Source organism: Chinchilla lanigera, unplaced genomic scaffold, assembly GCF_000276665.1.
Source record: "Chinchilla lanigera isolate Chin_1 unplaced genomic scaffold, ChiLan1.0 scaffold00019, whole genome shotgun sequence".
Taxonomy (NCBI): domain Eukaryota; kingdom Metazoa; phylum Chordata; class Mammalia; order Rodentia; family Chinchillidae; genus Chinchilla; species Chinchilla lanigera.
Window position 1 is genome coordinate 28,099,034 of NW_004955420.1, and position 25,155 is coordinate 28,124,188.

Below are 25,155 nucleotides of genomic sequence, written 5' to 3' on the forward strand. Positions count from 1 at the left end.
TCATTCCTGTTGGACTAACTGGTAGCATGGGTCTGAGCTCTGGGGCCTCCACCTCAGAGGGCAGACCGATCTCCAGTGGTCTCCTTTGCATCCAGGGCATGGCCCATGGGGCCTCTTAGGGCAGTTCCTCTTGAGGTGGCCTGGCTTTTAACAGTGGTAGCAGATGAATGCAGTTGTCGAGTTCTACTTGGAGCCCCGGGAATCAGACCTGGGATCTGTTTCTCTTAGTGGTGCAGCAAAAGCAGCTGCTTTTTCTCGGTCTCTTTGTTTTCTCTCCTTGGCCTCCTCCTCATCATGGCTATAGAATACTGAGGAGGCAATTCTTACTAACATCTCAAGTGAGCTATCTGGGGTGAAAGCCATTCTTTGTAGCTTTTTCTCTCCAGCTTCCCATTGCTTTGGGACCCCACAACCAGTTAGTGTCCTCTCCCCAACTGTCAGCACAGTCAGCAGGAATCCTGCTGCAGACTTCTCCGGAGCTCCACCACAGCCTGTACTGTCAGGGGAAGAGCAGTGCATTCTTTCTCGCAGTTCTGTGGGCTCACTGGTCACTCTGCTCCACACAGTGTCAGCTGGGTCACCAGGGCAGCCTCACTGGGCCCGAAGCTCAGAGGACACCTGAGTCCCCTCCGGTGGCCTCTCTGTGCGGGGTGAGGGCTGGGGCGAGGCACCTGGGACAGACAGGGTCTGAGGTTGCAGTCACTCTCAGAGCACGCACAGGCCACCCCGTCAGCCGTCACGGTCTGCAGCACCTTCTGCTCCGTGTCAGGGTCTGCTGGCTCTCTGACTCCCGCTGTCTCCCAGGCTTTCACAGGCTCGGGAGCCCAGGCACCGCTGCACTTGGACCCCACGCCAGGGCCGGTCCAGGGCGCCCTTTCTCCGAGCCCGGCTGTCCTTGGCCTGTCCTGGCCTTGGACTCTGTCTGTGCCACTGCGCCTGCCCCTCCCCTCTGCCCTGAGTGCCAGCCCCCAGCTCCATCCTGGGGAGCCGGGGTGAAGGGAGCAGAGCCCCCATCATTCCGTCCCCTTCTCTCTACCTCCCGTCCAGCGCCCATTGTCCCCAGGTTCAGGGCAAGTTGTTCCTTAGCTTTTACCCATTTCTGCGGCTGACGGTAGGGGAGCTGCCCGGGCAGCGGCCAGGCGGGAGTCGCTGACTACGGCTCTGGCGCTGAAAGCACGCCGTTGGCGGTTTTCAAATTCAGGGTGGGGTGTTCTGTGCTGACACAGCAGCCTTGGCCCATTCTCACTTCGTCAGGTTCAATCACCTTAATTAATATTTTCTCTCAATATTTGCCGCCATTTTGCCTGCTCCTCCTTCTCCTTCCTCCTGATGCTGGCTGGGGCGTCTGTGTCCCTTCTTGCGCGGGAGTTGGGAAGTTACCCAACCTCTCTGCTTCCTGAGCGTTACCCTCGACCGTTAGCAGCGAGCTCGTCTGCAAGGCTGGGCTCGCGGGTTTCTTCACTGTCCCTGTGTGCGCCAGCATACACGGAATGTGTGATTGATTTCTCCACTGTGAGCTCCCACCTTTCCGCTCTCTGATATTTCTCCTTCGCGTTCTTTCTTCAAATCACCTGAAAGCAAACCCTCCAGATTAGTCTTGTTGTTGAAGTCCGTGTTCGTTGCCTTTTGCTGAGGTCTTTATCTTCCTCCTCCTCCTCCTCTCTCTTCCGCTTCCTCATCTTCTTTCTTCTTTTTTGGCTCTGGGGATGGAACCCAGGCTGTTCAAACTGAGCTACAGCTCTAGTCTCCCCACCCCTCTTTTTTGAAACAGGCTCTTGCTAAGTAGCTAAGTTCCCCAGACGAAGCTCAAGCTTGCAATCCTCCTGCCTCAGCCTCCTGTTAGGGTTGGGATTATGGGTGTGTGCCATGGTACTGGGCCCATTTCCTTCTTGCCAGGGTGCCCCTGTGGGTTGGTGGCAACGGTGTAAACCTGCTGAGTTTTCATTTATTTTTAATTGTGTTCGCTATACTTTTCTCTTGAATAAAAATTTAAGAGGAATTTGGATAGAATTCTAAATGGATCTCTTTTCTGAGCACTTTGAGGCCATTGTTTCACGTCTCAGCGTGCACTGCTGCCAACAAGAACCTGCTGTGATGATTCCTTTGTAGGCTTGTCCTTTCTCCCTAGATGCGTTTTTGGATATTCTCTGTCTTGGTATTTTGACTCTTCACTGACCGTGTCCAGGCGCACCCGCACATGCGCACTGATCTTCCTCCTCAGGAGCCCGGTCCTTTTCCCTCTGTACATGCCCGGGACGCGTCTCCGTGTGCTGCCTCGCCCAGTTCTCCCTGTTCCCAGCACACGTTACACTCTCTTACTCACTTCCCCGACTCTTACCCTGCTGGATATTTGGGGCTGACCTCCCAGAACTTTCTTCAAGTCTGTCTCTCAGCTCGCTGCGTCTCTTCCCCTGCACCTCAGCCGCCAGGAACCCTGGTTTCGTCACCGGACTTCTGCGCAGGCGCCCCTTCTGCCGCGGTGCTCCTCGTTCTGCTCCTCTGGGCTTCCTGGGCTGGTGCAGGGTTCCGGGTCTGAGGGGGTTTTGCATGATGACGGGGTTTCCCAGACACGCAGGTGGCAGTGGCGTCCCCACCCCATTCCCTAGTCAGCCGTTGCCTCCCTGCCCCCTCTGGGACACCTAGGCAGAAGTGTCTGAGTCCTCCCAGCACAGCAAGGTGTCCTGGAGGCTCCAGAGTGCCCCAGGAGTGGCCAGCTGCGGCCTTCTGGAAGCCTAGGCATGCACCTCCAGCCACCTGTGCCGGCGAAGCCCCAGTCACACCACTGGAAGTTTCCCCAGCTTTCCTGTTCTAAATGTGTGTTACTGCACAAAGTCTGCTTCTCCAAGCCCCAGTCCACGTTCCTCGTAGATAAAAACTGCTAAAACTATTAAAATCTTTCTGTGCACATCTAATAATATACACAGATATGTACGCATGTGCATATCCATGTGTGTACATGTAACATATATTATTAAAAATGAACTCAACAATAAACACATCTTTACACTTTCCTGAGAGTATGTCTGTATCACAGACTGTAAAAGCAGAGAAAAACCAGAGAACATGCACACATAATATAGTCACAAATAAGCTGGGCGTGGTGGCACACACCCGTAATCCCAGCACTGGAGGCTGAGACGGGGATCACAAGTTCGAACCCAGCTGGGGCAATTTAGGGGCTTATCCAGACCCTGTCTCAAAAGATTAAAAAGGGCTGGAGATGTGGCTCAGTGCAGAATCCTTGGGTTCGATTCCCAGTGCTGAAAGGAAAAAAGAAAGTTTACAGTAATGGCAAACTGGCCCTTTAAAGTGAGTGGGATTCACATTCCTACCAGTAAGGTGAGGTCTTGGGCCTACCATGCTCCCCTGTACCAAGATTGATCAGCCTGCAACGTTTTGCCAAGCCAGGAAAGGAGCGCTCTCACCTGTGGTCTTGGTGCTTCGCAGGGCCGGAAGCAAAGCTGAGTGTGTTTTTTGCGCGTCCTGTGCGTGTTCTTCCCGGTTAATTACCTGTTTCCGCCGTGGCCCATGCGTTTAGAATCGTTCATATTTTCCCTGATTTGTAGAGTGATTTACATTTTACATACATAGTTGTGTGCACATATTTGCGTGTTTATCCTTGCACGGATCCTGTACCACTTACGTTAAATTAGTTGCCGAGTGGGGCCCCTGTGTGTGTCACAGTGACAGTCCCCCAGACAGTGTTTTGAACACCAGAGCACGCCTACGACGTTGGCCGCCTGAGAGTCTTCACTTTGCTCTGGCCGGTGAAGAGGCAAACCTTTGGCAGTGCTTGGATTTCCTAAGCGGGTGGGGCTGGAGACCGCTAGAACCACCCACAAAGCTGCTGGCCGGTGGGGCAGGGCAGGGATCAAGACAGGCGAGGTGGGAAGGCGAGGGTGACCCCGGCCTGAGGGATGGTGACCTTTGTCCAGGTGGGGAAGGCACATCCAGGGCGAAAAATAGTTTGGTTGCTCCTAAGTTCTGCGGGAGCTCGTGATGTGCTGTATGTTTTGCACACGTGCACTAGCCTTCCGCCCTCTGTGTGCATGGGGTGGGAAGTCAGGCAGGACGCAGGCCTGACCGCAGCACCTCCCGGAGCACCCACTCCTCCCGGGCTTCCGTCCCTGCCTGGCCCCGCCGCAGAATGACCCAGCCGTGTATTTGGTTCTGAATTTTTAATTTGTTAGGAATTTTTAAATTAGCTCAATCTTCTGCTGCTTGTTTCACTGAGTAAGACATCGTAGGCCTTCTCTTCCTGTTGGTGCCAACTCTTCTTGGGGTTACGGGGTATCTTGTCGGGTGACTGTGCTGATTTACCTCCCGGTCCTCTGTTGATGAGTTATCATAACTTTAAAGTTCTCCATTGTGTTAGGACGCCCCCTTCTACTCTCACTGTACTTTGACTTTTAAACATGAGGAGTAGACAGAGGCGTGACCAACCCTTCTTAGCGTCCGTTGGGAGGATCACAGGTTGCCCCCACGCGGTCCTCCTCTGCCAGGTGGGCTCCAGGACGACACCCGGCCCAGGGCTGGGAGCGGTCAGCTCAGGGTTCCTGATGAACGAATGAGCGAATGAGGAGAAGTGACGGTGTAGGGCGGCCTCTCCAGGGTTGGGCCCGAGGCAGCGTCACATGAGGCACTGGAAAAGTCTTTCAACCTGACAGCAGAATGTGTCCTGAGCGGGGGCACCATGGACAAGAAGGGGGACAGTCCTGTCCTGTCCTGAGCTCCTGCCAACACAGACGCAGCTGGCTGGCTGGTGTGGCCCTCCGAGCCTGAGCCCAGCCCCTCCGGCCCATGGTGTGGGCCGCACCTGGCCTGGGTTTGTGCATGGGAGACGCAGCAGGTGGGCTGGGAGATGTCAGCAGCAGGGACCCTTTACACAGCAGCGTTCTCCGCACCTGTGGCCTGGTGACCAGCCTGCTCGCGCAGCCCTCCTCGTCAGCGGCTGGAGCCTCACCGCCTGGTGGGAACTCCACGCCGATGGAGGTACCCCGGATCTGCTCCGGTCCGTGCCGCGGCCGCCAGCCGCATGGGCTTCTGAAAGCTTGAGGGCGCCTAGTGTGGCTAAGAGACTGAATTTTCTGTTTTATTTAATTGTCATTAATGTAATAGCTACCTGTGGACACGAGGCTGTGGCCGCTGTGCGGGGAGCACAGCTCTGTTGTACTTTAGAGTCCCGTTGCTTTGTCCTGTCCCTGCGGATGGCCCTTGAGGTCCACTTGGAGGATTCTTGCACACAAAATCGCAAGAAACATGCTTAAACGTGCTGGGCTGCGTGCTGTGCCACCCCCAGCTTCGGTCAGCAGCTTGTCCTGTTCAGGATCGCTGGCATCGGGCCCCTTGGGCCTCCTCCCACCGGGAGAAACACTTCCCCAACACTCACTTTCCAGTATGGGTGCGCATGGGTGCGCCTGTGACCCTCAGCGTGAGTTAGGCCTCAGGGAGTCCTGGCCGTGAGTTAGGCCTCAGGGAGTCCTGGCCGGAGCCTTCAGGCTGATCGGAGGCCACGCCTCGGCCCAGGCGCTGGTGAGATGGGCAGGTCTGTCACGTGAGGTAGCCACATGACAAGGTCATCATGGCTGTGACGTGTGACAGGCACGAAGGAAACAAGATGTGAGCAGAAGGCAACTCCCAACTCTAGGAAAAGCAAACCAGGAGGCAGGCAGGGTCATCGTCTATGTGCCACATGGCTGGGCTACGGCTAAACTGACCCCGTGTGCGCCGTCAGTGGACAGGACTCCGGTCCGGCCTCTCTGCCTTGCTGTGACACCCGGAGACACTGTGTCACATGGCAAAGAACTTGGCAGACGTCATCATCGTGATGGACCGTAAAGTAGGCGGGCCATCCTGGATTACCGGAGGCCGCTATCTAATCCCTAACCCCGGGAAGGCAGAGCTATTTTCCCGTCCGGGCTCAGCAGAGACGCTGCATCAGGCGGGTCAGAGAGGCTGGGCCAGCTTTAGAGTCCAGGGGCAGCGAGCTTGCAGCTGGAGGAAGCAGGCGCTCAGCTGTCCAGTGGCCTGCACTGGATTCTGCCAGTGCCCGGACGGGCTTGGAGCAGATCCCCCAGCACCTCCAGACAGAGCCCAGCAGCGAGACGCTGAACTTGGCTGACGGCAGCCAGAGCGGGGAAACGGCTGAGCCTGCTGGCCTCCTACTACAGACCCGCAAGGCGACACCTGCGTGTTTTGTTTGTGCGTTGTGGTACTGGGCATCGAACACAGGGCTTCGCACATGCGAGGCAACAGCACTATCCAGGAGCTGCCTCTCGGGCCCTTTTCGTTGTTAGTTTGAGAGAGAGTCTCTCTAAGTTGCCTGGCTGGCCTTGAACTTGCAGTCATCCTGCATCAGCCTTCCAAATAGCTGGGATTACAGGTGTGCACCGTGGTGCTTGGCAAGTGCATTGTTTTAAGCCGTGAATTTTGCACTGATTTGTTATAACAGCAATAGAAAAAGGATCCAGCATCTGCTACCAGTTCGGGCACTGTGGAAAGGGCTTTCTGTTTGGTGAAGCAAGAAAGCATTGGGAGAAGATTAACTTCCCATTCTGTATGACAGGAAGTTAAACAGTTATGTTTAAACAGCAGTAGAAATGTGGCCACGAGCGCCTGGAGAACCAGCTAGAAATGCCAGGAGCAGCAGCTCTGGGGAGCAGGAGTCTCAGGCCCAGAGCGAGCTCCGTGCGTTCAAGTGCACAAACGTCTGCACAGTGCCGGCCGCCAGGCAGCCCTGGTCCCCGGGGCTCTGAGCCGGGCAGGGCAGGTGCTCTGCCTGTGGCCGCAGCATCTCTCTGTGCCCAGGGTGGAGGACGGCAGCACCAGGCTCCTGGAGGCCGAGAGGGAGCTGCGGGCAGCGCGGCAGCGCTCGGCAGTGCTGGAGCAGCAGCTGGAGAAGGCGCGGCTGGAGCCTGGCCGGGCCGCGGCCAGGGGCAGAGCAGGTAGGGGCTGCAGCTGGTCCAGTGCGGGTGGGGAGGCGGCAGTGGAAAATGGGGAGCCTTGGACCCCGTGAGCTGTCAGCTGGGCGCCCCTGGCCTCCACCCTGGTGCCCAGCTCGGCTCTTGACCCTGTGCCCCTCATGCTTTGGGTCGCAGCAGCTGAGCCTGGGGGAGCCGGCTCAGTGGCCCCAGGTGGGCACTGTCCCTCCTGCCCTGGACACACGGCTCCCACCCCAGAGCCCAGGGTGATGCTCCAGCAGGAAGGGGGCCTGCAGATACACTCCTCATCCCGCTGCCCTGCGGGTTCCGGCTCCGCAGCAGCTGGGGGCCCAGTGAGCCAGGGCACCAGTGCCTGAGCCTGAAAGGAGACCCCAGGTGGGGCTGGGCTGTCTCTCACTGACCCAGCCTGTCCCACTCCTCCAGGCCTCTGGCCATGTAGGGACATCAGAACAGAGCAGCCCCAGGTCCCCATGGGCCAGACCACAGGCCCTGCTGGCTTCTCTTTTTCACGCAGGAAATGCGAGGTTGGGGTGCTGAGGGGAGAAGCCACCTCGGCTGGACAAGAGCAGAATCAGGGCCGTGGCAGAGGCCAAAGCCCGGCAGGGTGGGAGAGGAGTCAGGGAGGGCTCCTGGGGGGCGGTGGCCTTGTCCTCGCCTGAAGGAGGTATAAGGAATGTTTCGCCAAGTGGGGAAACGGTGTTAGCACAGGCTGTGGCCTCATCATGCAAAGTGGCTGCTGCTGCCCCACAGGCCTGCCTGCCTCCAGCGCCAGGAACAACTCAACAGGGAGTGAGAAGAAGGCTCCGTCCTCTTCCCAGCTGCCCATGGAGTCCCGGGTGGAGGAGCTGACAGCCAGGTGCCCCGCCCCGCTTCCTGGCAGGGTGGTATTCTGTCTGGGTGCAGGTGCTGCAGGGCATGTGGCTCCTGTCTGCCCCTAGGTGGGTCCTGCTGTGTCCGGTCTCTAGGCCTGCAGCTCAGGGGCCAGCCTGCAGGGACACCGTGGCCAGCTGTGCCCTCCTGACCCAAGTCCTGAATCAGGCATGGGAGACTGAACCCACACGCCCGCTCGGCAGAGCCCTCCCCGGGCTCCTGGGGGCCTGGCTGGGGCTGTGGGTGCTGGGCGGGGTCCAGGGCACACCGCGATGCCAGGCGCTCAGCCCCCTGTCCTGTGCCAGGCTGGCCGTGCAGGCGGAGGAGAACGAGCTGCTGCGTGCTGCCCTGGGCAGCGCCCTGAGGGGCAAGGAGGAGGACTTCCGCGTGTACCACGAGACGCTGGCCCAGGTGAAGGGCGTCTTCCTGCAGGCCCTGCGGCAGCAGCGGGCTGACCGCCACTAGGAGGGTGGCCCAGTGTCCGTGGGCTCCCAGAACCTGGCCTGTGGGGACCTGGGCATCATCGGCCACTGCTGGGGGACACACGGGATCCCCTGAGCTGGGCCTGCGTGCCCCGCCCGGCACCACCTGTGCCCCCCGACCCGGGCCCTGGCTCCCCATCCTCTGTGGCTGGGACCTGGAATAATAATCACCACGTCCATGAACCGCAGTGTGTGAGTGTCTCCCGCCCGCCTCCAGGAGTCAGGGCCTCCGTCGCGTCACCAGTGAGGCCGGGCCTCGGGGACGCTGGGCTCCCGGTCACCCTGGGCGTCCCAGGCCAGGCCTCTGGCTGAGCAGACTGCCCAGCCCAGGCACTTCTGCCGCTCCCCGAGGGCAACTCGGATGGGCACGGGGCGGGGCTGGGATGCCGACCCAGGTGGGCGCGGAAGGGTTTCAAGGCAGCGGCTCTGGCCCGGCCCGGAGCCTCCGTTCTCTCTGCGACGTCACGGTGTCTCTCAGCTGCCCGGGGAGGGTCACCGTGCCACCCAGAGCTGAGGCACACAGGGCACCCTCGGAGGCCAGGGCACGGATGAGCAGTGCGGTTCCAGCACCCACCTACCCGGGAGATCCAGCCACGCGGGCACCGCCTGGCGGGTGGCACCAGTGCCCTCCCAGGGCCACCTGGGCTCCCATACGTCGGCTGAGCAGCCCCAGCCCTCTGCCCTTCGGGGCAGCACCACCTCGAAGGTCCACCTCAGGGCAGGACACGGGCTGCTGGGTCTGTGGCCTGTGCCCCGTCTCTCACGGCCCCGCTCAGGCACTGGGAGACCGTCGGGTGCACTGGGCGCAGGGGTGCAGACCCCAGGGGAGCCCCTCGGGCGCAGGGGTGCAGACCCCATGCCTGTGGCATCCCGGGAGCAAGAGGCAGGTGTGGGAGCAGACGCCCACACAAGTCACCCAGGGCGGGGTGGGGTGTGGGCGTCACCCACTGCCAGCTCCATGGCCTCCGCCAGGTGGCTCCCACTCCTCACAGCTCCCTGTCCTGTGTGAAGTGGGGACAGTCACACAGTCCCCCCAGGACACCGTCAGAGACCAGCCAGGAGCAGGCGCCTCGCTGTTTACTTCTGCCCCGACACTAACGATAGGACGTGGGCAAGGATGGTGGGGGACACAGAGGACCCCGCTGCCGTCCTTAGCACACGGATCCACGGGCTCTGCAGGGCTGCGAGGCTTCCAGTCCTCCCCTAGGCTGACTGCAGACAGAAACCTGCAGCACCAGCATGGCCGGGCACCCCTGTGGGCACCCCGCCGTCTCCTAAGCCTGACCCATCCCTTAGAACCTGGCTGGACCCAATGAGCCGCGCTGCCGCTGGCACGCAGTAGGTGTCCAGACAATGCCAGCACAGAGCGCTGAGATGAGCCCCGGGCTCCTGGCAGTTGCCGCGGTCACTGTCCATGCCCGAGTAGGTGGGGGAGACCCAAGGGACCTGCTTCCCTGTCCTCGTGTCCCGACTCCCCGCCCCAGCTGTGGGTTGGAGGAGAGCAGAGCACAGAGAAGGCTGGGCCCACGGGACGGAGCCCACCGGTCAGGGGGTGCGGGCGGCCTGCTGTCCAGGGTGGCATCCTGGCCCCTCCCTCAGGCGGGCAGCTGCAGGACAGCACCGACCTGACACTCATCCCCTGAGGGTGGGAGGGGCAAGTAAAGAGGCAGGTGGAAGCAAGTATGTTGGGCACTCTGGGAGGCTGAGGCAGGAGGGTTACAAACTCGAGCCCAGCCCAGCCTGAGCAATTTAGCGAGACCCTGTCTCAAAATAAAAAACACAAAGAGCTGTGGATGTGGCTTAGTGAGAAGACCCTGGGATCAGCCCCCAGTACCACATAAACAAGGCAGGCGGTGTGTGAGCGCCCCCGCACAGTGGTGTGAGACCCCAGCAGGCGCTGGGGCTGGTGCTCACGCTCTGGGTCTGACGGAAGACCTGGGGACAGTCACGTGGTCTGGGGGCCTGGGGGGCACAGCTGTGCCAGTCTGGGTGGCAGCCTGGCTCCTGTGAGCAAAACGCCTTCCCGGAGCCCAGCCTGCATGTCCTCCACAGGCGGCTTCTGGGCCCGCAGCCTGCGCACGGCATGCAGCACACACGCACGGCACAGAGGTGCAGGCGGCTGAACGGGGCCAGCCGTGCACACGGAAGCTGTGCCCGAGCTCCCCGCGCTTTTGCCTGAAGCAGCGAACAAACTCGGAGAGCCAGAGGAGACGGGAGTCTCAGAGACACCCCTCCGCCCTCCTGCGTCCTAGGAAGCTGGTTCCCCAGCCGACCTGCCCAGCAGCCACATTCCTTCCTCCGTGGGCCAGGGTGGGGGCCCCATCCTGCCCCCCACGTCCCCGTCTCCCGCCGCTGCTGAGGGCTCGGAGACAGGGCGCCCTCCCAGCCCTGCAGAGCCGGGGTGGGTGCAGCTGCGGGCGCCCACCTCACACACAGGGACTGAGCCTAGCAGACCCCCAGCCGGCAGCAGCGCTGGCCTGGGGCGGGGGCAGCGCCCACGTGTGTCACCCAGGGAAAGCTGTGGGGCGCCCTCGCCCTGAGGGCGGTCAGTCCCAGAAGCCACTGCCTGTGTCTCAGTGTTCTCTCCTGCTGGCTGGGGGCAGGGGGACAGTGGTGGGGACAGGAAAAGATTGACTGCATCTGTCCTGGCTGCTGTGATGACCCAACCCCCACACCAACAGAAGTCACAGCTCGCACCGCTGGGGTCGAGGCTCAGGGACGGGGTCGCGCTGCTCTCTGCTGGTCGGGCTCCCCTGGCTCACCCCTGTCCCCTTCCCAGGGCCTGCTTGGCCAGCAGGGCTTCCTGCCACCCTCAGCAGAGCCATGGCAGGGGCTGGGGCCAGCAGGGGCTCCAGGAACTGTCCCCAGCTGATGACAGGCACACACCACCAGGCCCCAGGGACCTGGCACGGACACACTGCTCCCAGACACAGGGCCGCGCCCCCCGGGAGCAGTCAGAAGACCCCGCCTCTCCAGGTGCCATCAGGAGCGCCCTCCCGGGACACAGCTGGTTAGGGACAGCCCCTTCTTCCTGTCTGCCGCTGAGGGTGCCGGCCACTCCAAGTGCCCACTCACCCTTGCCGGGGCCCTGCAAGCACCCCACTCAGAGACAGCTCCTGTGGGACGAGCAGGTCTGTCCTCCCCAGGCACCACGCCTGTGCCACCGGGGCTCAGTGGACACAGAGCAACAGGCAGGGGCCACGTGGGTCCACCCTGAGCACCCCAGGGGTCCCAGGAGAAGGCAAAGCGGTGCTGAGTCGGGATGGTGTGTGCGTGGCCACCTGGAAGGCTTCCTGGAAGAGGGGTCCCGAGAAGCAGCAAGAGGGAGGCAGGGGGTTGCGGGGCGCAGGCTGGGGGCCGGTGTCCCTGCCTGAGCCTCTCCTCTCCCCCTCCCCCACCCTCCTGCGGCTCCGCGGCCAGCAGCTCTGCAGTGCTCGGCTCAGCGCCACTCAGGAAGGCCACCTCCTCCTGCCCTCCCCCGCCCTGTCACCACTCACCGCAGGGCCTCCAGGGGGTGGGGACCCCGGCCTGGACACTCCCCACTGTGGCCCCAGACCTCAGCCAGCCGGACAGACGTTCAGTCGGACGCAGGGCCCCGGAGCCCGAGGTGGGCAGCGCGCCAGGGCCCCTCGCGGCCTCTCAAGGTCAGTGCTGGCCAGGGACGTGGCCATCCTGGGCTCCTAGACCTGCGGGCCTTCAGGCCCCTCGTGCCACTCCCAGGCCCCAAGGCAGACTGGCCCCTGAGCACACCTGAGACGGCCAGGTGGGGCAGGGTCACCGGGGTCCAGCGGCCGGCCCAGGTCGGGGTCTGGTGGGAGAGGCCGGCTGGGGGCCGCTCCTGGCGGAGGCCTCACCAGGGCCACTCGGCACCGGCCGTGGGAGCTAAAATTGGAACGCGGCAAGTGGGAGGCAGCTGACAAAGCGGTTCTGTGGCTCCCCGGCGCTCGGGTTTCAGCTCCTGCTCCATTAACCTGATCCTGGGCCTCCGCCCCGCCCGCCAGGGCAAGGGGCTGAGGAGGTGCCCAGCCCGGCCGTGGTGGGGGTCAGGTGCAGCTGGGACATGGGTGGGGGGCATGGCCTCTTCCAGGACTCTGGAGGGCTCTCTCAGGCCACCTTGTCGTGGAGGAGGCAGCCAGACGTGGGGCCCTGGCCGCCCCTTGCCCCCTCTGGCCCACGGCCACTCCACTGTGGACTGGGTGTCAGGGGTGGGCCCAGGAGAGCTGGCAGGGCACCGGCCCGGGCGCGTCCATCCCTGGGGAGCTCAGGATGGGGCGCAGCCATGCCCGCCCAGCGGACACCAGGACCAGCTCTTCCCTCGAAGCTGCGGGGTGGTCCTTGTGAAGTGGCAGGGTGCGCTGGCCAGAGCGGGGCATGGCCGGAGGGCAGAGGTGTAAACTGGCCCCAGGGATGACCCAGCATGACGCTGAGGACTCTCGGCCCTGGCAAGAAGCCGGTCAGCACCTTGGACAGCGGCCAGCGCGCTCAGGTGCCAGCCTGGCCCCAGCCCTCTTCCCTTCCTGGGCACCTCAAATGGCTCAGCCGCCAGCCAGCGTCGGCCTGAGTGCCTGGGGCACCAAGTGAGGACAGTGGACACCAGGAGGGCCAGGATCAGGCAGGCTTGTCGGGGGTCCATGCCCAGGAGGTCATGGGGTCGGGTCAGGAGAGGCAGCTCAGGAACGGCCTGGGGCCCAGGTGAGGGCTGCTGGGGGCAGCGGGGCTCTGTCAGGAGCAGTGAGGTCAGGGGATGGGGGGACCCAGAAGTCCATGGGGGCCTTGGTAGGGGTGGGCGAGCCCACTGGAGCTGCAGGGAGGGTGGGGCACAGTGGGAGGTGACGGCCCTCAAGGTTGGGTGCAGCTCCTTGGGGTGGGGCTTCCAGCCCAGCAGGGCTATGGGTGCCACACCTCACCCCAGTTGTCTCCCCAGCCCCGTCCAGACCATGGGCGTCAAGACAGCGCTGCCCGCCGCCGAGCTGGGCATCTACTCCCTGGTGCTGAGCGGGGCCCTGGCCTTTGCCGCCCGGGGCCTCCTGGAGGCATCCCAAGGTGACAGCAGGGTCGGGGTGGAGGCTGGGAGCCTGCTCCCCTGGGCCACGGGGTCAGGGGCTGTGTGAGCCCAAGGGTGTGGCCCCAGGGACACAGAAGTGCAGAGCCCCTGATGAGGCCCTACCCTGAGGCCACTCTCTGTCCTCAGATGGGGCCCACAGGAAGGCCTTCCGGGAGTCCGTGCGGCCTGGCTGGGAGTACATTGGCCGGAAGATGGTAGGTCCCGCCCCACACGTACCCCTCCTGAATCCTCCTGTGGTCCCAGTCTCAGAACCGGGGGACCCATGTCCTCCCTCAGGGCCCTGAGGGTCTAGTACGTGGGCCCCCTCAATCCAGAGGGGTGCTGCCATCCCAGGATCACGGCAGGAAAGGCTGATGTGGGCCCTGAGCTGAGCGGAGAGCCAGGGCCGCCCCTGGCTCACCCCTGCCACCCGTGACCCCTTCGAGGAGGGCAGGGCTTCTGCCCAGTGGTGGGGAGAACTCCGTGCTGGGAGGCAGCAGCCCACCCTCAATCCTGTGCCCTCCTCCCGCCACCGCCCCCGCCGCCGGGCCGCCCAGGACGTGGCTGACTTCGAGTGGGTGATGTGGTTCACCTCCTTCCGCAACGTCATCCTCTTCGCCCTCTGCGGACATGTGCTCTTTGCCAAGCTGTGCACCATGGTCACCCCCCAGGTGAGCTGAGGCGGAGCCCCCCGTGGCCAGGGTGGCCGGAAAGCCCCTGGGCCCGACGGAGCCTCCTCCCTGTCCTGTCCGCAGCTGCGCTCCTGGATGTATGCGGTGTACGGCGTCCTGGCTGTCATGGGCACCATGGGCCCCTGGTACCTGCTGCTGCTGCTCGGCCACTGTGTGGGCCTCTACATCGTGTCCCTCCTGGGCCAGCCCTGGCTCTGCCTCGGCCTCGGCCTGGCCAGCCTGGCCTCTTTCAAGACTGACCCCCTCACGTCTTGGCAGGTGTGCGCCGGGCGGGACAGGCCGGGATCAGGGAAGGGAAGCCCACTGCCTCCAAGCCCCCTGCAGGCGGCCCCTGCCGGGGGATGTGTCCAGCGTCGGGACCCTGTCTGCGGGGGCAGAGCCGGGCCCCAGGAGGTGGGACCCCCGCGAGCCAGAGCCTGTTCTCTCTCTCCAGAGCGGGTTTGTAACAGGCACTTTTGATCTCCAAGAGGTGCTGTTCCAGGGCGGCAGCAGCTTCACCGTGCTCCGCTGCACCAGCTTCGCGCTGGAGAGCTGCGCGCACCCCAGCCGCCGCTACGCGCTGGCCGACCTGCTCAAGTACAACTTCTACCTGCCCTTCTTCTTCTTCGGGCCCGTCATGACCTTCGACCGCTTCCACGAGCAGGTGAGGCGCAGCCCCAGAGCACGGCGGGGTCCCCCTCAGGAAGGGGCTCCCCAAGTCTCTCAGGTCAGCTGGGATCCCCAGGCAGGGATCACAGGATGGGGACAGCCCTTCCTCCCTAGGACATGCGCCCAGGCCACGACACCCCTGTCATACCGGCCCCCAAGGTGGATGGGCTCCTCTGGCGGCCATGGCGGTGGCCTCAGGCTAAGGACACTGCGCTCCCTCACCCCACCCGACGCGCCCTGCATCCCAGGTGAGCCAGGCGGAGCCGGCCCGGCCCGAGGGAGAGCTGTGGCGCATCCGGGCACAGGCGGGGCTCAGCGTGGTCACGATTGTGGTCGTCGACATCTTCTTCCACTTCTTCTACATCCTCACCATCCCCAGCGACCTCAAGTTTGCCAGCCGCCTCCCAGACAGCGCCCTTGGTGGGTCCCACCAGGGGGCAGGGGCAGGACATGCCCTGCGTACTCTCAGGATGGCACCCAGCACCTAAGGGTGCAGGGGGCTTGCTCTTGCCACATGTGGGGTGTGGCATGCACTCCAGCCTGGCAGCTGGGGCCTGTGCCCAGGAGCCCACCACTTCCCAGGGCTGTGGGGGGTCCCAGAAGATGGGGTGTCCATGGGGTATGTGGGGAGCTGGGAGGGGGCCTCAGGGAGGGCTCCCGGGGGCCAGGGCGGTGACGGCGCCTGTCCCCAGCTGGCTTGGCCTACGCGAACCTGGTGTACGACTGGGTGAAAGCAGCCGTCCTCTTTGGCGTTGTCAACACCGTGGCGCGCCTGGACCACCTGGACCCACCGCGGGCGCCCAAGTGCATCACGGCGCTCTACGTCTTCGGGGAGACGTGAGTGCGGGGGCAGGGCTGGGGCAGGGTGGGGGCAGGGGACCCCACAGCAGACGCTGTCCGCTCAGCTGCCTCTCCCCCGACCAGGCACTTCGACCGGGGCATCAACGACTGGCTGTGCAAGTGAGTGCAGGGGACAGGTGCAGGGCACAAGGAGAGGGGAGGGGGCACGAGGGCCTGGCTCTGGGGAGCGGGGGGTTAGGGACCCAGTGGGCAGCCTGCAGGGACCTGGCCTATCCCCAGAAGGAGGCCCCAGGTCTGTCAGGATGGCCGCTTCCAGCAAGCGCTTCCCTGGAAAATGTCTGCTTGGAGCCTGGGGCACGCTTGTGGGGAGGCAGGCGGGCAGGGCCCTGAGGGTCAGGAAGAAGAGAGGCCAGCTGGGCCCGCGAGGACACTGTCAGAGGGGGACGCAGAGCCAGGGAGGGTGGGGCCGGGAGTGGACAGAGGAGAGGACCAGAGGCCACGTGACATCTGGGAAGCTGAGGAAGACCATCAGGCTCGGGCAGGGACACCCAGGCCGAGGTCTGAGGACCAGCAAGCTGCAGGGAGGATGGACCTGGTGCTCCGGGGGAGGGGACAAGGGGGGAATGGCGGGGGTCAGTGTGGGATATCCTGCCTGACGCAGGAGGTGGGACCCCACTGAGAGACGCACATGTGCAGCAGAGTCGGGGTACAGTGGCCGACACGGGGCATGGGAGGCCCTGCCTGTGAGAGCTTTCGTGCCAGGGAGGGAGCAGCCGGTCCCCCCACACCAGGGAGAGGGACAGTAGGAGACAGGGCTTGCAGCGCTCTGAGATGAGGACTCCCTGGCTGCAGTGGGTGAGGACAGCGCTAAGGAGGCTGAGGCAGGAGGAAAGGATAGAGGGGCCCATGATGGGGAGGACCGAAGAACCGAGCGGGGGGAACTTGGAGTCAGGACGGCTAGGCAGAGCAGAGGTCAGGAAAGGGGCAGGTGTGGGCAAAGCTGGGGTGTGGCCGGGGTGCGGGAGGAGGAGAAACCTCGAAATGAGCAAGCCGTGAGCGCAAGGCTGACTCCTTAGCCGGTCTCCCACGGAGTTTATTTGACACGCGGTTACTGAGCCCCTGCTGTGTGCCAGGTGCCATCCCAGACACTGGGGCAACAGCCGTGAACCTGGCCCTCAGGTGGCCAGGCCCCAGCGGGTAAACTCGGGGCAGGAGGGCTCAGGAGTCAGACCACACGGGGCCACAGCCGGTCACCGGGTCCACGCGTAGATCTGGACGGGGACTTGAGTGAAGGGATGTGGAAGGCGGAGTCCCAAGGCATTGATGATCGTGGGAATGAGGAGCCAAGTGGCTGGCCGAAGCCCCGGGCTGCACAGCTGGGGGTGAGGAGGAGGCCGACGATTCAAAGCTCAGCCAGGCCTGGTGGTGCAGGCCTGTGATCCCAGTGTTCCAGAGGCTGAGGCAGGAGGATGGCTGCAGTGAGAAGCCAGCCCAGGCCGCACAGTGTGGCAGGAAGCCATGGGGGTCACAGGCGTGGCCAAACCTGCTCTTCAAGACCCCCGGGTGCAGTGTTGTGGGGGGAAGCAGGAAGGCCACAGAGGTGCGGCCACGAGGGGCTGCCTGGGCCACGGCGGAGATGGAGGCGGGCGCAGTGGGCAGGACTGAGCGATGTCTTGGCCCAGTGGCGGGCAGGGCTTGCAGCCCGAGCGAGGGCCAAGGAGGTCAGCCACCCTGCGGGAAGCCCGGCGGGGGGCTCGGGTGGGCGAGGCTGTGCACACAGAGACCAGCGAGAGCGCACGAGGCCCGAGGCGGCGATGTGCAGCGGGCACAAGTGCGGGCATCCAAGCCCAGGACAGCGCATGACCTGATGCGGGCACTCGTCTGTACCCGACCCTGCCCTCACCCCATGGCCCACCCGTGCCCCCAGGTACGTGTACGACCACATCGGCGGGGAGCACTCAGCCGTGATCCCAGAGCTGGCGGCCTCCATGGCCACCTTCGCCATCACCACGCTGTGGCTTGGGCCCTGCGACATCGTCTACCTGTGGTCGGTCCTCAACTGCTTCGGCCTCAACTTTGAGCTCTGGGTGCAGAAGCTGGCGGAGCACAGGCCTCTGGCTCAGGTGGAGGTGAGCGGGGCGGGGAGGCGGGGGCAGGAGGGCATGCACAGGGCGCTGGGAGTGCGGGGACTCAGGAGGGCCCTGCTGCTCTCTGGCCTCGCCAGCCACCCGTTGCCCGCTGCCTTGAGCGGCCTCATGGTCCACCCCAGGTATCCAGGCACCAGCTCGGCCTGTGGGCACCACACCACCCCCAGGGCTGGGCCCGACACAGCTGGGCCTGGCTCGTTGCTTGGGCCTCCTCTCTCAGGCCTTGGAATCCCCGTGTTCAGCGAGGGTGAGCCGGCCCGGAACCCCCGAGACGCTCGCACAGCCCAGGCACGAGCAGCCAGGCCAGGCCCCTGAGCGCAGGGCGCTCCTCTGGGCCCTGCCGTGACCCTGCCCGGCCGCCAGGCCTCGCTGTCCGAGCAGATGAGCCGCCGGGTGCGGGGCCTCTTCGGGGCCGCGAACTTCTGGGCCATCGTCATGTACAACCTCGTGAGCCTGAACAGCCTGGAGTTCACTGAGCTGGTGGCCCGGCGCCTGCTGCTCACAGGTGAGGGACGGCACCCACGGCGCGACCTTCTGAGGCAGGGACGCAGCAGGGAGGGCCGCGGGCCGGCCGGGGGGAGCGGTCCCCGGGATGGCGCTGCAGCACCCACGGCCGCACCCCACAGGGTTCCCGCAGACCACGCTGGCCGTCCTGTTCGTCACCTACTGCGGCGTCCAGCTGGTGAAGGAGCGCGAGCGCACCCTGGCCCTGGAGGAGGAGCCGGGGCCGGACAAGGAGAAGCCGGAGTAACGAGGCCGGAGTGGCCAACCCGAGAATAAAGCCTTTTCTACTGCGCCTGCTCTCCCAGCCTCTTCCTGGCGGCCTCCAGCTCCTGTCCCCGCTGGGTGGGGACACTGGGGCCACACGGAGCGGAGGAGACACAGGGCAGCAGGACTGCTTGCCGGTGACTGTCCCCTGGCAGTGGATTCCGGAGCCTGGGCCACTTTATCTCCTCAACAATGCGGACCCACGGGCTTCAGGTGCGCGCGTCGGGGACGCCCCATCTGGCAGGCGGGGACGCCAGCGGCACACAGCGACAGGCTGGGGCGCTGCCCGGATTCCTCCCTGTGGCTCTGGCTCTGGGCACCCAGGGGGGCAGAGGAGGCCTGGTGACCCCGGAGGGGCCAAAGTCCTCACCTCGAGAGCCGGGCTGGCCGTGGCAGCCCTCTGGCCCCACCGTGGGCCCCGGCAGCTCCGCCTCTCCCGGCCTCCTCCCCGAGCCCACAGGGCGCACGGGGTCACATCTTGGTCAGGCGCAGCACATTGAGCCGCACGGGCAGGAAGGTGGCGCCCGCTGCGTAGGCGATCTCCCGCAGGACACCCTCCCACTTCTTCTCCTCCTCGTTGTACCTGGGGCGGGGACAGGGAGCGGACAGGGAGGGCCACTTGTCAGCTGACTGCAGGACGCTGCCCCTCAGACAGGGCTGGCTGCGTGCACTGAACCTGTCTCTGGGAGGTGACCCCTAGCCCAGGCCCAAGCCTGCTCACCTTAGCTCCTCGAACCCCTGAGAAAACACCCCAAGGAAGTGCACCCTGGACTCTAGGAGGAGCCATCCTCTCCAGCGGAGGCCCCTCTCTAAGTCTTGCATATTCAGGGACGAGCGCCTCTCTCCCAGAAGGCCCCCGAAGCGCCCCCTGCGGCACTGGGGATGACGGTTCCGGAACAACCCAGGCATTGGAAACTCCTCCTCTCCCCATGAGGGCCCAGCGGTGGGGAGTAGCTGCTTCCCACACCCGCCTCAGCTTCCCTCCAGACCCGTGACTGGCGGCCACTGGACCACTTCCAATGGTTTGGCCCCTGAGCTGGGGTTGGGGGGCTGTGGGCTGAGCACCCGGCTACTGTCCTGCCCTGGACTCCCCGGAAGGGAGCTCACCGGCCCCCCTCCCTTGCTGGCCCTGAGCCTGGAGGCCAGGACCCCCAGGTGGGGCTCACCTCCAGATGTCGTTGAGCTCTGTGGGGACCAGCTCTCCAGACTCGGTCTCCAGCGTGGCGAAGCCACCGATGGCATAGAGGGTGCCCGCCAGGCTGACCAGGCTGAGGGAGCTGCGCTCCTGCGGGAAGGCCTCAAAGGGTGACCACCTGGGGGTACATGAGCAAGGGACACCTGACCTTCACCCGGGCTGGCCCCACCTCCGCGGTACCCACAACCGCAGCCGACCCTCCTGGGAACCGAAATCCAGACGCCCACATTCCAGCCTTCGGGCTCCCCAGCCCTGCTCCCCTCCCCCGCCCTCAGGTCGCCCACCCCAGCTGCCCAGCACCCAGCCTCTCCTGAACTCCACCTGCCATCAGGCCCAGCACGTCCCCAGCATGCTGGGACGCAGTCCTCAGCTCCGAGGTGGCCCCTGCCCGATGCCCATCCCTCTGTCCCTCGAAGCCTGAGGTTCCCCAGGTGCCTCACTCCCCGGGCTCCAGCAGTGGGGCCCTCGTCCCCACCCCCAAAACTACTGTCACCCACGCATCTCCGACCCGTGTGTCCCACCTGGACCCTCACTTTTGCTATCAAACCCCAGGGACCCCAACAACAAGCCTCTTCCACGAGAGCATCCCGCGGCCTCCCTGCACCCCAACACCTGAGCCATCGCTGGGCCCCTGCTTTTCCGGGGGAGGCTTCTCAGGGGGCTGCCAGCTGTGCGCTCGCAGGCCCCACGCCTGCGTTCTGACCTGGGGTACAGGTCGGCGGGAAGCCTGGCCAAGTGCCCAGCGCCTCCTGCCCTGCCCGCTGCGCCCAGCTCCATGCCTCCCTCTGCACTGCCATAGCGGCACCCATCCCCCGCCCCTGGCCTCCCGGAGACCCCTCACCTGCATCGTAGTTGCTGAGAGCATCTCAGAGAAACCCAGGAGACCCCAGCCCTGCCCACTGGGCAGCCGCCCATCCGGGCTCCGCCCAGGCTCCGCCCCCTGCCTGGCCTCTCCTCCTGGACCTGCCCCGCTCCCCGGCCCGGTGGCACCAGTGCGCCAGGCCTGGCAGCCTCCTCCCACCCTGCTGCAAGTCCAGCAGAGTCCTCTGCCTGGCGGGCGGCCCTCTGCAACCCGGGGGACAGAACCCCGGCCCCGCCCACCCCCTTCGTGTTGGGAGGAGGCCGCAGTGAGCATGTCTGGACTCAAATCCCGGTGGGGGCGTAGGGCACGCTCACTTGTCATCTGCGATGCTGTACACCTCAGCGCTGCTCGTCAGCCCTGTGTCCGTGACCCCCGCGGCCACGACGATGCGGCCGTCGTGCACGGTGGCCCCGAAGAGCGAGCGGGCCGTCTGCATGGGCGCCAGCTCCTTCCACTCAAACTTCTTGGGGTCATAGACACAGGTCTTGTTGAGGCACTTCCTGCAGGGAACAGCAGTGAGTGGAGAGGCTGAAGCAGGGCAGTCTCCCAGGAGCCCAGGCCCGGCCTCACCTGTCACTGCCCTTGCCCCCAATGACATAGACGAGGTCCAGGTGGGACAGCACCGTGTGGCCGTAAACAGGGTAGGGCAGTGGGTCCGACTCGCCCCATTTGAACGATCTGGAAAAGGGTGGGAGGTGGGCGCCGGCTCAGGCGGGGGGCAGGGGCTCAGTGCCCACCTCCAGTTCAGTCCCCCAACGGCTCAGACTTGGGGTGTGCCCTGCTCCCCCCGGGACCTCATGCCCACCCCACTCACAGCCGGTCATAGCACAGCACGGAGTCCAGGCTGTGCTCGCCGTCCTTGAGCTCGCGGCCGCCGACCACGTAGATGGCGTTGAGCGCCTCTCCCAGGCCGAAGAGGCAGCGAGGCGAGGGCAGCGGCGGCATGCCCAGCCACTCCGAGTCCAGGTGGTCGAACTGCGGGCCAAGTGTCCGGTCACCACTGCACTGGCACCACCCTGGCTACCACGACTGTTCGATGCCCGCTGGCCTGGCCCACCGCCCTGGACACTTCGCACTGCCATTCACCCTAAAGCTGCAGTCTGCATCCGGCCACCTCCACTCCCGCGCCAAGGACCAGGCTCACCTTGCCGGGGGCTCCCTGGGGCTCCCGGCGGTGCCCAAGCCACTGCTTCCCTCCACACCACCTCTCCCCACAGGAGAGCAGCGCCCACACTGACCCGAGCGAGCCGGGAACGACCCTGGCCCAGGCCGGCTTTCCCCGACCCTGCAACAGTGCTCGGGCTCCTCCGCTCCGCGGCGAGGGGCACGGCCACCCGGCCTCCGCTTCCCGGAGGTCCGCGTGGACGGCAGGGCTCAGGTCTATGTGCCACCCCTTGAAGTCCTCTCTGCCCCGAGGCGCCACAGCTGCCCCCCCAACTAGGTCTGGCGCCCCCACCCTGCACCCTCCGACCTGGCGTCCCCTGCAATGGGGGCGCCAATGTCACCAGCTCCCTAGCAGCCGCCTCTAACCACCCCACCCCGCCTGCGCGCAGCTGTCAGCGACACCCCCAAGGAGACGTCGGCCCCCTCGGTCCCCCCGGGGCTGGCCCGCACCTGCAGGAAGTAAGCACTCATGGGGTCCTCCTTGTTGTCCTCGTTGTAGAAGAGGCCCCCGGCCACGAAGACCTGGTTCTCCTTGGTGACCAGGCTCACGTGGTTCTTGGGGACCTGTGCGGAAAGGGAGGCGCAGTAGCACTCGTTGGCGACGGGGTCGTAGGCCACCGCGCCCTCCTCGCTGATCATGAAGATGAGGTCCTGCAGGAACATGCCGAAGCGCAGCGTGTCGTTCAGGACGCCGGGCAGCACGCGCTCGGCGGCCTCTCCGTCCTCTTCCTCCGCCGCCGGCGCCCGGGCCCGGGCCTCTTCCGGGGCGGCACTCTGCTCCGCCCCCTTCTCCTGGCCCTGGTCCCGCCTCTTCCGGCGCAGCGTGGTCACGCGGCCCTCGTGCGCGTCCTTCACCATCTGCACCTTGCGCAGCAGCTCGGGCTGGGCGCGCACCAGCGGGTGCCGCGCCACGCGGGTCTCCAGGAAGGCGCGCGGCAGCAGGCGAAAGCGCACGCTCTCGAACACCGTGGGCAGCGCGCGCTGGCGCTCGGCGCGGGCCTCAGCGTCGCCGCTCTCCGCCCAGCGCATCACCGCCTCGAACACCGCCTCCTCCTTCTCCACGTTGAGGCCGTCGCTGGAGATGATGGCGATGAGCTCGTCCGCCGAGAGCCCCAGGAAGTCGGCGTCGCGCGCCACCAGCGAGAAGCGCGCGCAGATGAAGTCGCGCGCGGCCACGGCCAGGCGCGCGCAGTCCAGCAGGAGGCCGAGGCGGAACACGGCCAGGCAGTTGGCGAGGCACAGGCGCTTCTGCAGGAAGGACACGCAGATGGTGAAGATGGACGGGATCTGGAAGCGGTGCGCCGCGGCGAACAGGTCCTGCACGCTCGCCTCGTCCAGCGCGATCTCCGACGTGTACAGGTAGTGCAGCACCTGGCCCACCACGTCTGGCGACACCTCCTCCAGGCGCACCTCGCCTGCGCTCTCGGGCTCGGCCAGGAAGCGCGCGCGGAAATAGGGGCTGCAGGCGGCCAGCACCAGGCGGTGGCACGGGAACTCGCGCTCCCCCGCGCGCACCACGCAGTCCAGAAACTTGCCGTGGTCCAGCATGTCCTTGAGCCCGTCCTGCAGCAGCGTTTGCTGGTATAGCCGCTGCTCTTCTGCCTGCTCCAAGCCCAGCGCCATGGTGGGTGCCTTGGAGTGCAGCGAAGGTGCCAAGCGTACCCTAGGGTGCGGCGATGGTGCCGGGGCTCCTCTCTGCACCCCTGCTTCCCTGCCGGCCCGCGCTCAGTCTGCGCAGCTGTCCCCGCGGCGCTATATATAGAGGGGTCTGTAAGATGAGCCACCGGGCTTCCCGCGCAGGACACTGGGGACAGCTGAGCGAGGCCCCTCCCGGCGCAGCCTTGACTCAGCCCATGGGCTGGAGGGCGAGGGTGAACAGTGGGGCCCTCCCTGCTCCCCTTCCAAGTGGACCGGTGAGGCTTTCCTCAACCCCGGCTCCCTGGTGGGGGGTACCCCTGGGGTAGAGGGAGCCCAAGCCCCGCCCTTCCTGCCTTCGGGACTGTGTGGCTCCCCCGTGGAGTCTGGCTTCCCACTCAGAGCTGCACCGCGGCAGTCACTCCTGAGCCCTCTGTTGCAACCCTTAAAATGGGAAGCCCTTTTCCTCTCCCCCAGTTCTGACACTCCTCCGAAGGAAGCCCATGGGTGACCAAGGCCACCACTACCCTGAGGGGCCTGGAGCAGGGCGTGTCACTTTTTCAAGCCTCAGTTTACCCTTGCACACCCGGAGGAGGTGCAGGAGCTGACTCCAAGGACCCCAGCTGGGCTCTGCTGATATTTGAGGACACTGCGGTGTCGTGTCCCTAGGGTGTGTACCCTGACGGACGTGTCAGCCCTGCTAGAAATTTACCTTCCTAGGATCCTACTGTTCAAGGTGTTCAGAACCGCAGGTTTTAGCAGCCTGGGGCAGTGACGTTCTGAACCCCAGTGTCCAAAACTCAACCCTGTAAGGTTCCAGGGCTCCGGCTGTGCCCATGGTCCTTGGTCCACATGGGTGTTGGTGTGTGACTGACCGGCCTGTCTGTGATCTCAGGATCAGAGTGGAGGCCCAGGACAGTCAGTCTTGGTGCCCACCCTGCCCTGGACTCTTGCCCCCAACACGCACACATACACACACACACACACACACACCAGCCTTGGCCACCAAAATTAACTTGTTCCCAAAGTGCCAGCAGCCGCAGCTGTGGGTTAAATTTAGCCCCCGAACACTGGTATGAACTATTATGGGGTACTCCCCGATCCGTCCTCTGAGTCACTTGTTTGTAACTGTGGTGTGTCTCTGGAACAGGAGAGAGGACCTCAGGCTGGGCCAGCACTGTGTCATCTCTCCTTTTGTGGTTCCAGCACTGTCACTGCCTGTCTCTCTAGAGCAATGCACCTGGCCATCACCCCCACACCTCACCAGCAGTCTTAGGGGTGCACCCTGGGTGGGCCCTGACCAGGCCCTGCTCACTTTGCCTTTCAAAAGTGCTGGAGCCCCCAGGAGCTGAATGGAGGGCTCCCAGCCCCGCCCCACGTGCAGGGTCCCTCTAGCAGACCTAAGACTCAACTCCAAGAGGTGTCTCGGTGTAAGCACATCTGTCACACACGCACAGGCCCACCAGGACTGAAAGCTGCTCTGCCCAGCCCTCCGACCTTGCTCCGCCCGGAGAATGCCAGAAACGTCCAGCACTTAGTCTCGTTTTCGCAAGACCCAGAGAGAAGCTTGACAGAAGGGTTTGTTTATATCTCCCGGATGACTGGTGAGGTATTTTTAGGTGATGCCGGAGCCCACAGAGCTCACTGCCTCCACGCATCCCCCGAGAATGCGTGTACGTGGCTCCTCCACCTGCCGAGAACCCACCGCACGCTGTTCAGAATGCCGAGTCTTCGGCATGAGCAAACTGGGCAGGAATTTCTGCCTTCAGGGCGCTGATGGAGCGGGCAGACGAGGGGTTGTAGGAGACATCAGAGGACAGGGACTGCTTTGGACACAAGGGAAGCAGAGCAGGGGTCCCGGGAGGTGATGGGCAGAGCCGGAAGGGTTTCCAGAGGTGCCATCCGG

At 64.5% G+C, this 25,155-nt stretch overlaps 3 protein-coding genes and 1 long non-coding RNA gene across 7 annotated transcripts in view; 2 read left to right on the forward strand and 2 right to left on the reverse strand.

Moving 5' to 3' along the window:
- Positions 1–8,476, forward strand: part of Ccdc13 (coiled-coil domain containing 13) — a 46,050-nt gene extending 37,574 nt beyond the window's left edge. The window contains exons 14-16 of one of the 2 annotated variants that reach the window (XM_005383534.1): positions 6,808–6,944; positions 7,692–7,797; positions 8,117–8,476. In XM_005383534.1, coding sequence (XP_005383591.1) covers positions 6,808–6,944; positions 7,692–7,797; positions 8,117–8,276 — 403 coding nt within the window. In that variant the 3' untranslated portion in view covers positions 8,277–8,476. The remainder of the gene's footprint in view (positions 1–6,807; positions 6,945–7,691; positions 7,798–8,116) is intronic. The other variant, XM_005383535.2, reaches the window with a different exon arrangement.
- On the reverse strand, positions 4,164–11,880 carry LOC102025584. The gene is made up of 2 exons (XR_260766.1): positions 11,791–11,880; positions 4,164–6,507 (listed from the first exon to the last, which is right to left on the reverse strand). It is a non-coding gene; the product is annotated as an uncharacterized LOC102025584 (long non-coding RNA).
- Positions 11,429–18,421, forward strand: Hhatl (hedgehog acyltransferase-like). 3 transcript variants are annotated; one of them, XM_005383532.2, is made up of 12 exons: positions 11,827–11,937; positions 13,218–13,336; positions 13,485–13,552; positions 13,895–14,008; positions 14,093–14,287; positions 14,463–14,672; positions 14,926–15,097; positions 15,370–15,514; positions 15,602–15,637; positions 17,406–17,607; positions 17,989–18,130; positions 18,252–18,421. In XM_005383532.2, exons 2-12 carry the CDS (start codon positions 13,231–13,233, stop codon positions 18,374–18,376), a joined length of 1,515 nt encoding a protein of 504 aa, XP_005383589.1. In that variant the 5' UTR covers positions 11,827–11,937; positions 13,218–13,230; the 3' UTR covers positions 18,377–18,421. The 3 variants fall into 3 exon arrangements, with proteins under 3 accessions (XP_013368975.1, XP_013368974.1, XP_005383589.1); XM_013513520.1 differs by lacking the exons at positions 17,989–18,130; positions 18,252–18,421 and having other exon boundaries at positions 11,815–11,937; positions 17,406–17,982; XM_013513521.1 differs by lacking the exons at positions 13,218–13,336; positions 17,989–18,130; positions 18,252–18,421 and having other exon boundaries at positions 11,429–11,937; positions 17,406–17,982.
- A 98-nt stretch (positions 18,422–18,519) lies between these two features.
- Positions 18,520–23,358, reverse strand: Klhl40 (kelch-like family member 40). Its single transcript, XM_005383531.2, has 6 exons — positions 22,065–23,358; positions 21,265–21,425; positions 21,021–21,128; positions 20,765–20,950; positions 19,560–19,706; positions 18,520–18,976 (listed from the first exon to the last, which is right to left on the reverse strand). Exons 1-6 carry the CDS (start codon positions 23,235–23,237, stop codon positions 18,865–18,867), a joined length of 1,887 nt encoding a protein of 628 aa, XP_005383588.1. The 5' UTR covers positions 23,238–23,358; the 3' UTR covers positions 18,520–18,864.
- Positions 23,359–25,155: the final 1,797 nt, after the last annotated feature.

Coding starts and splice junctions, on each gene's coding strand:
- Hhatl (XM_013513521.1), top strand. CDS start 11,556: ATGGTGTGTGCGTGGCCACCTGGAAGGCTTCCTGGAAGAGGGGTCCCG. Junction 14,009..14,092: donor GCACCATGGTCACCCCCCAG/GTGAGCTGAGGC, acceptor TCCTGTCCGCAG/CTGCGCTCCTGGATGTATGC. Junction 15,638..17,405: donor ATCAACGACTGGCTGTGCAA/GTGAGTGCAGGG, acceptor CCGTGCCCCCAG/GTACGTGTACGACCACATCG.
- Klhl40 (XM_005383531.2), bottom strand. CDS start 23,237: ATGGCGCTGGGCTTGGAGCAGGCAGAAGAGCAGCGGCTATACCAGCAA. Junction 21,426..22,064: donor TGAGTGCTTACTTCCTGCAG/GTGCGGGCCAGC, acceptor CTTGGCCCGCAG/TTCGACCACCTGGACTCGGA. Junction 21,129..21,264: donor GTGCTGTGCTATGACCGGCT/GTGAGTGGGGTG, acceptor ACCCTTTTCCAG/ATCGTTCAAATGGGGCGAGT.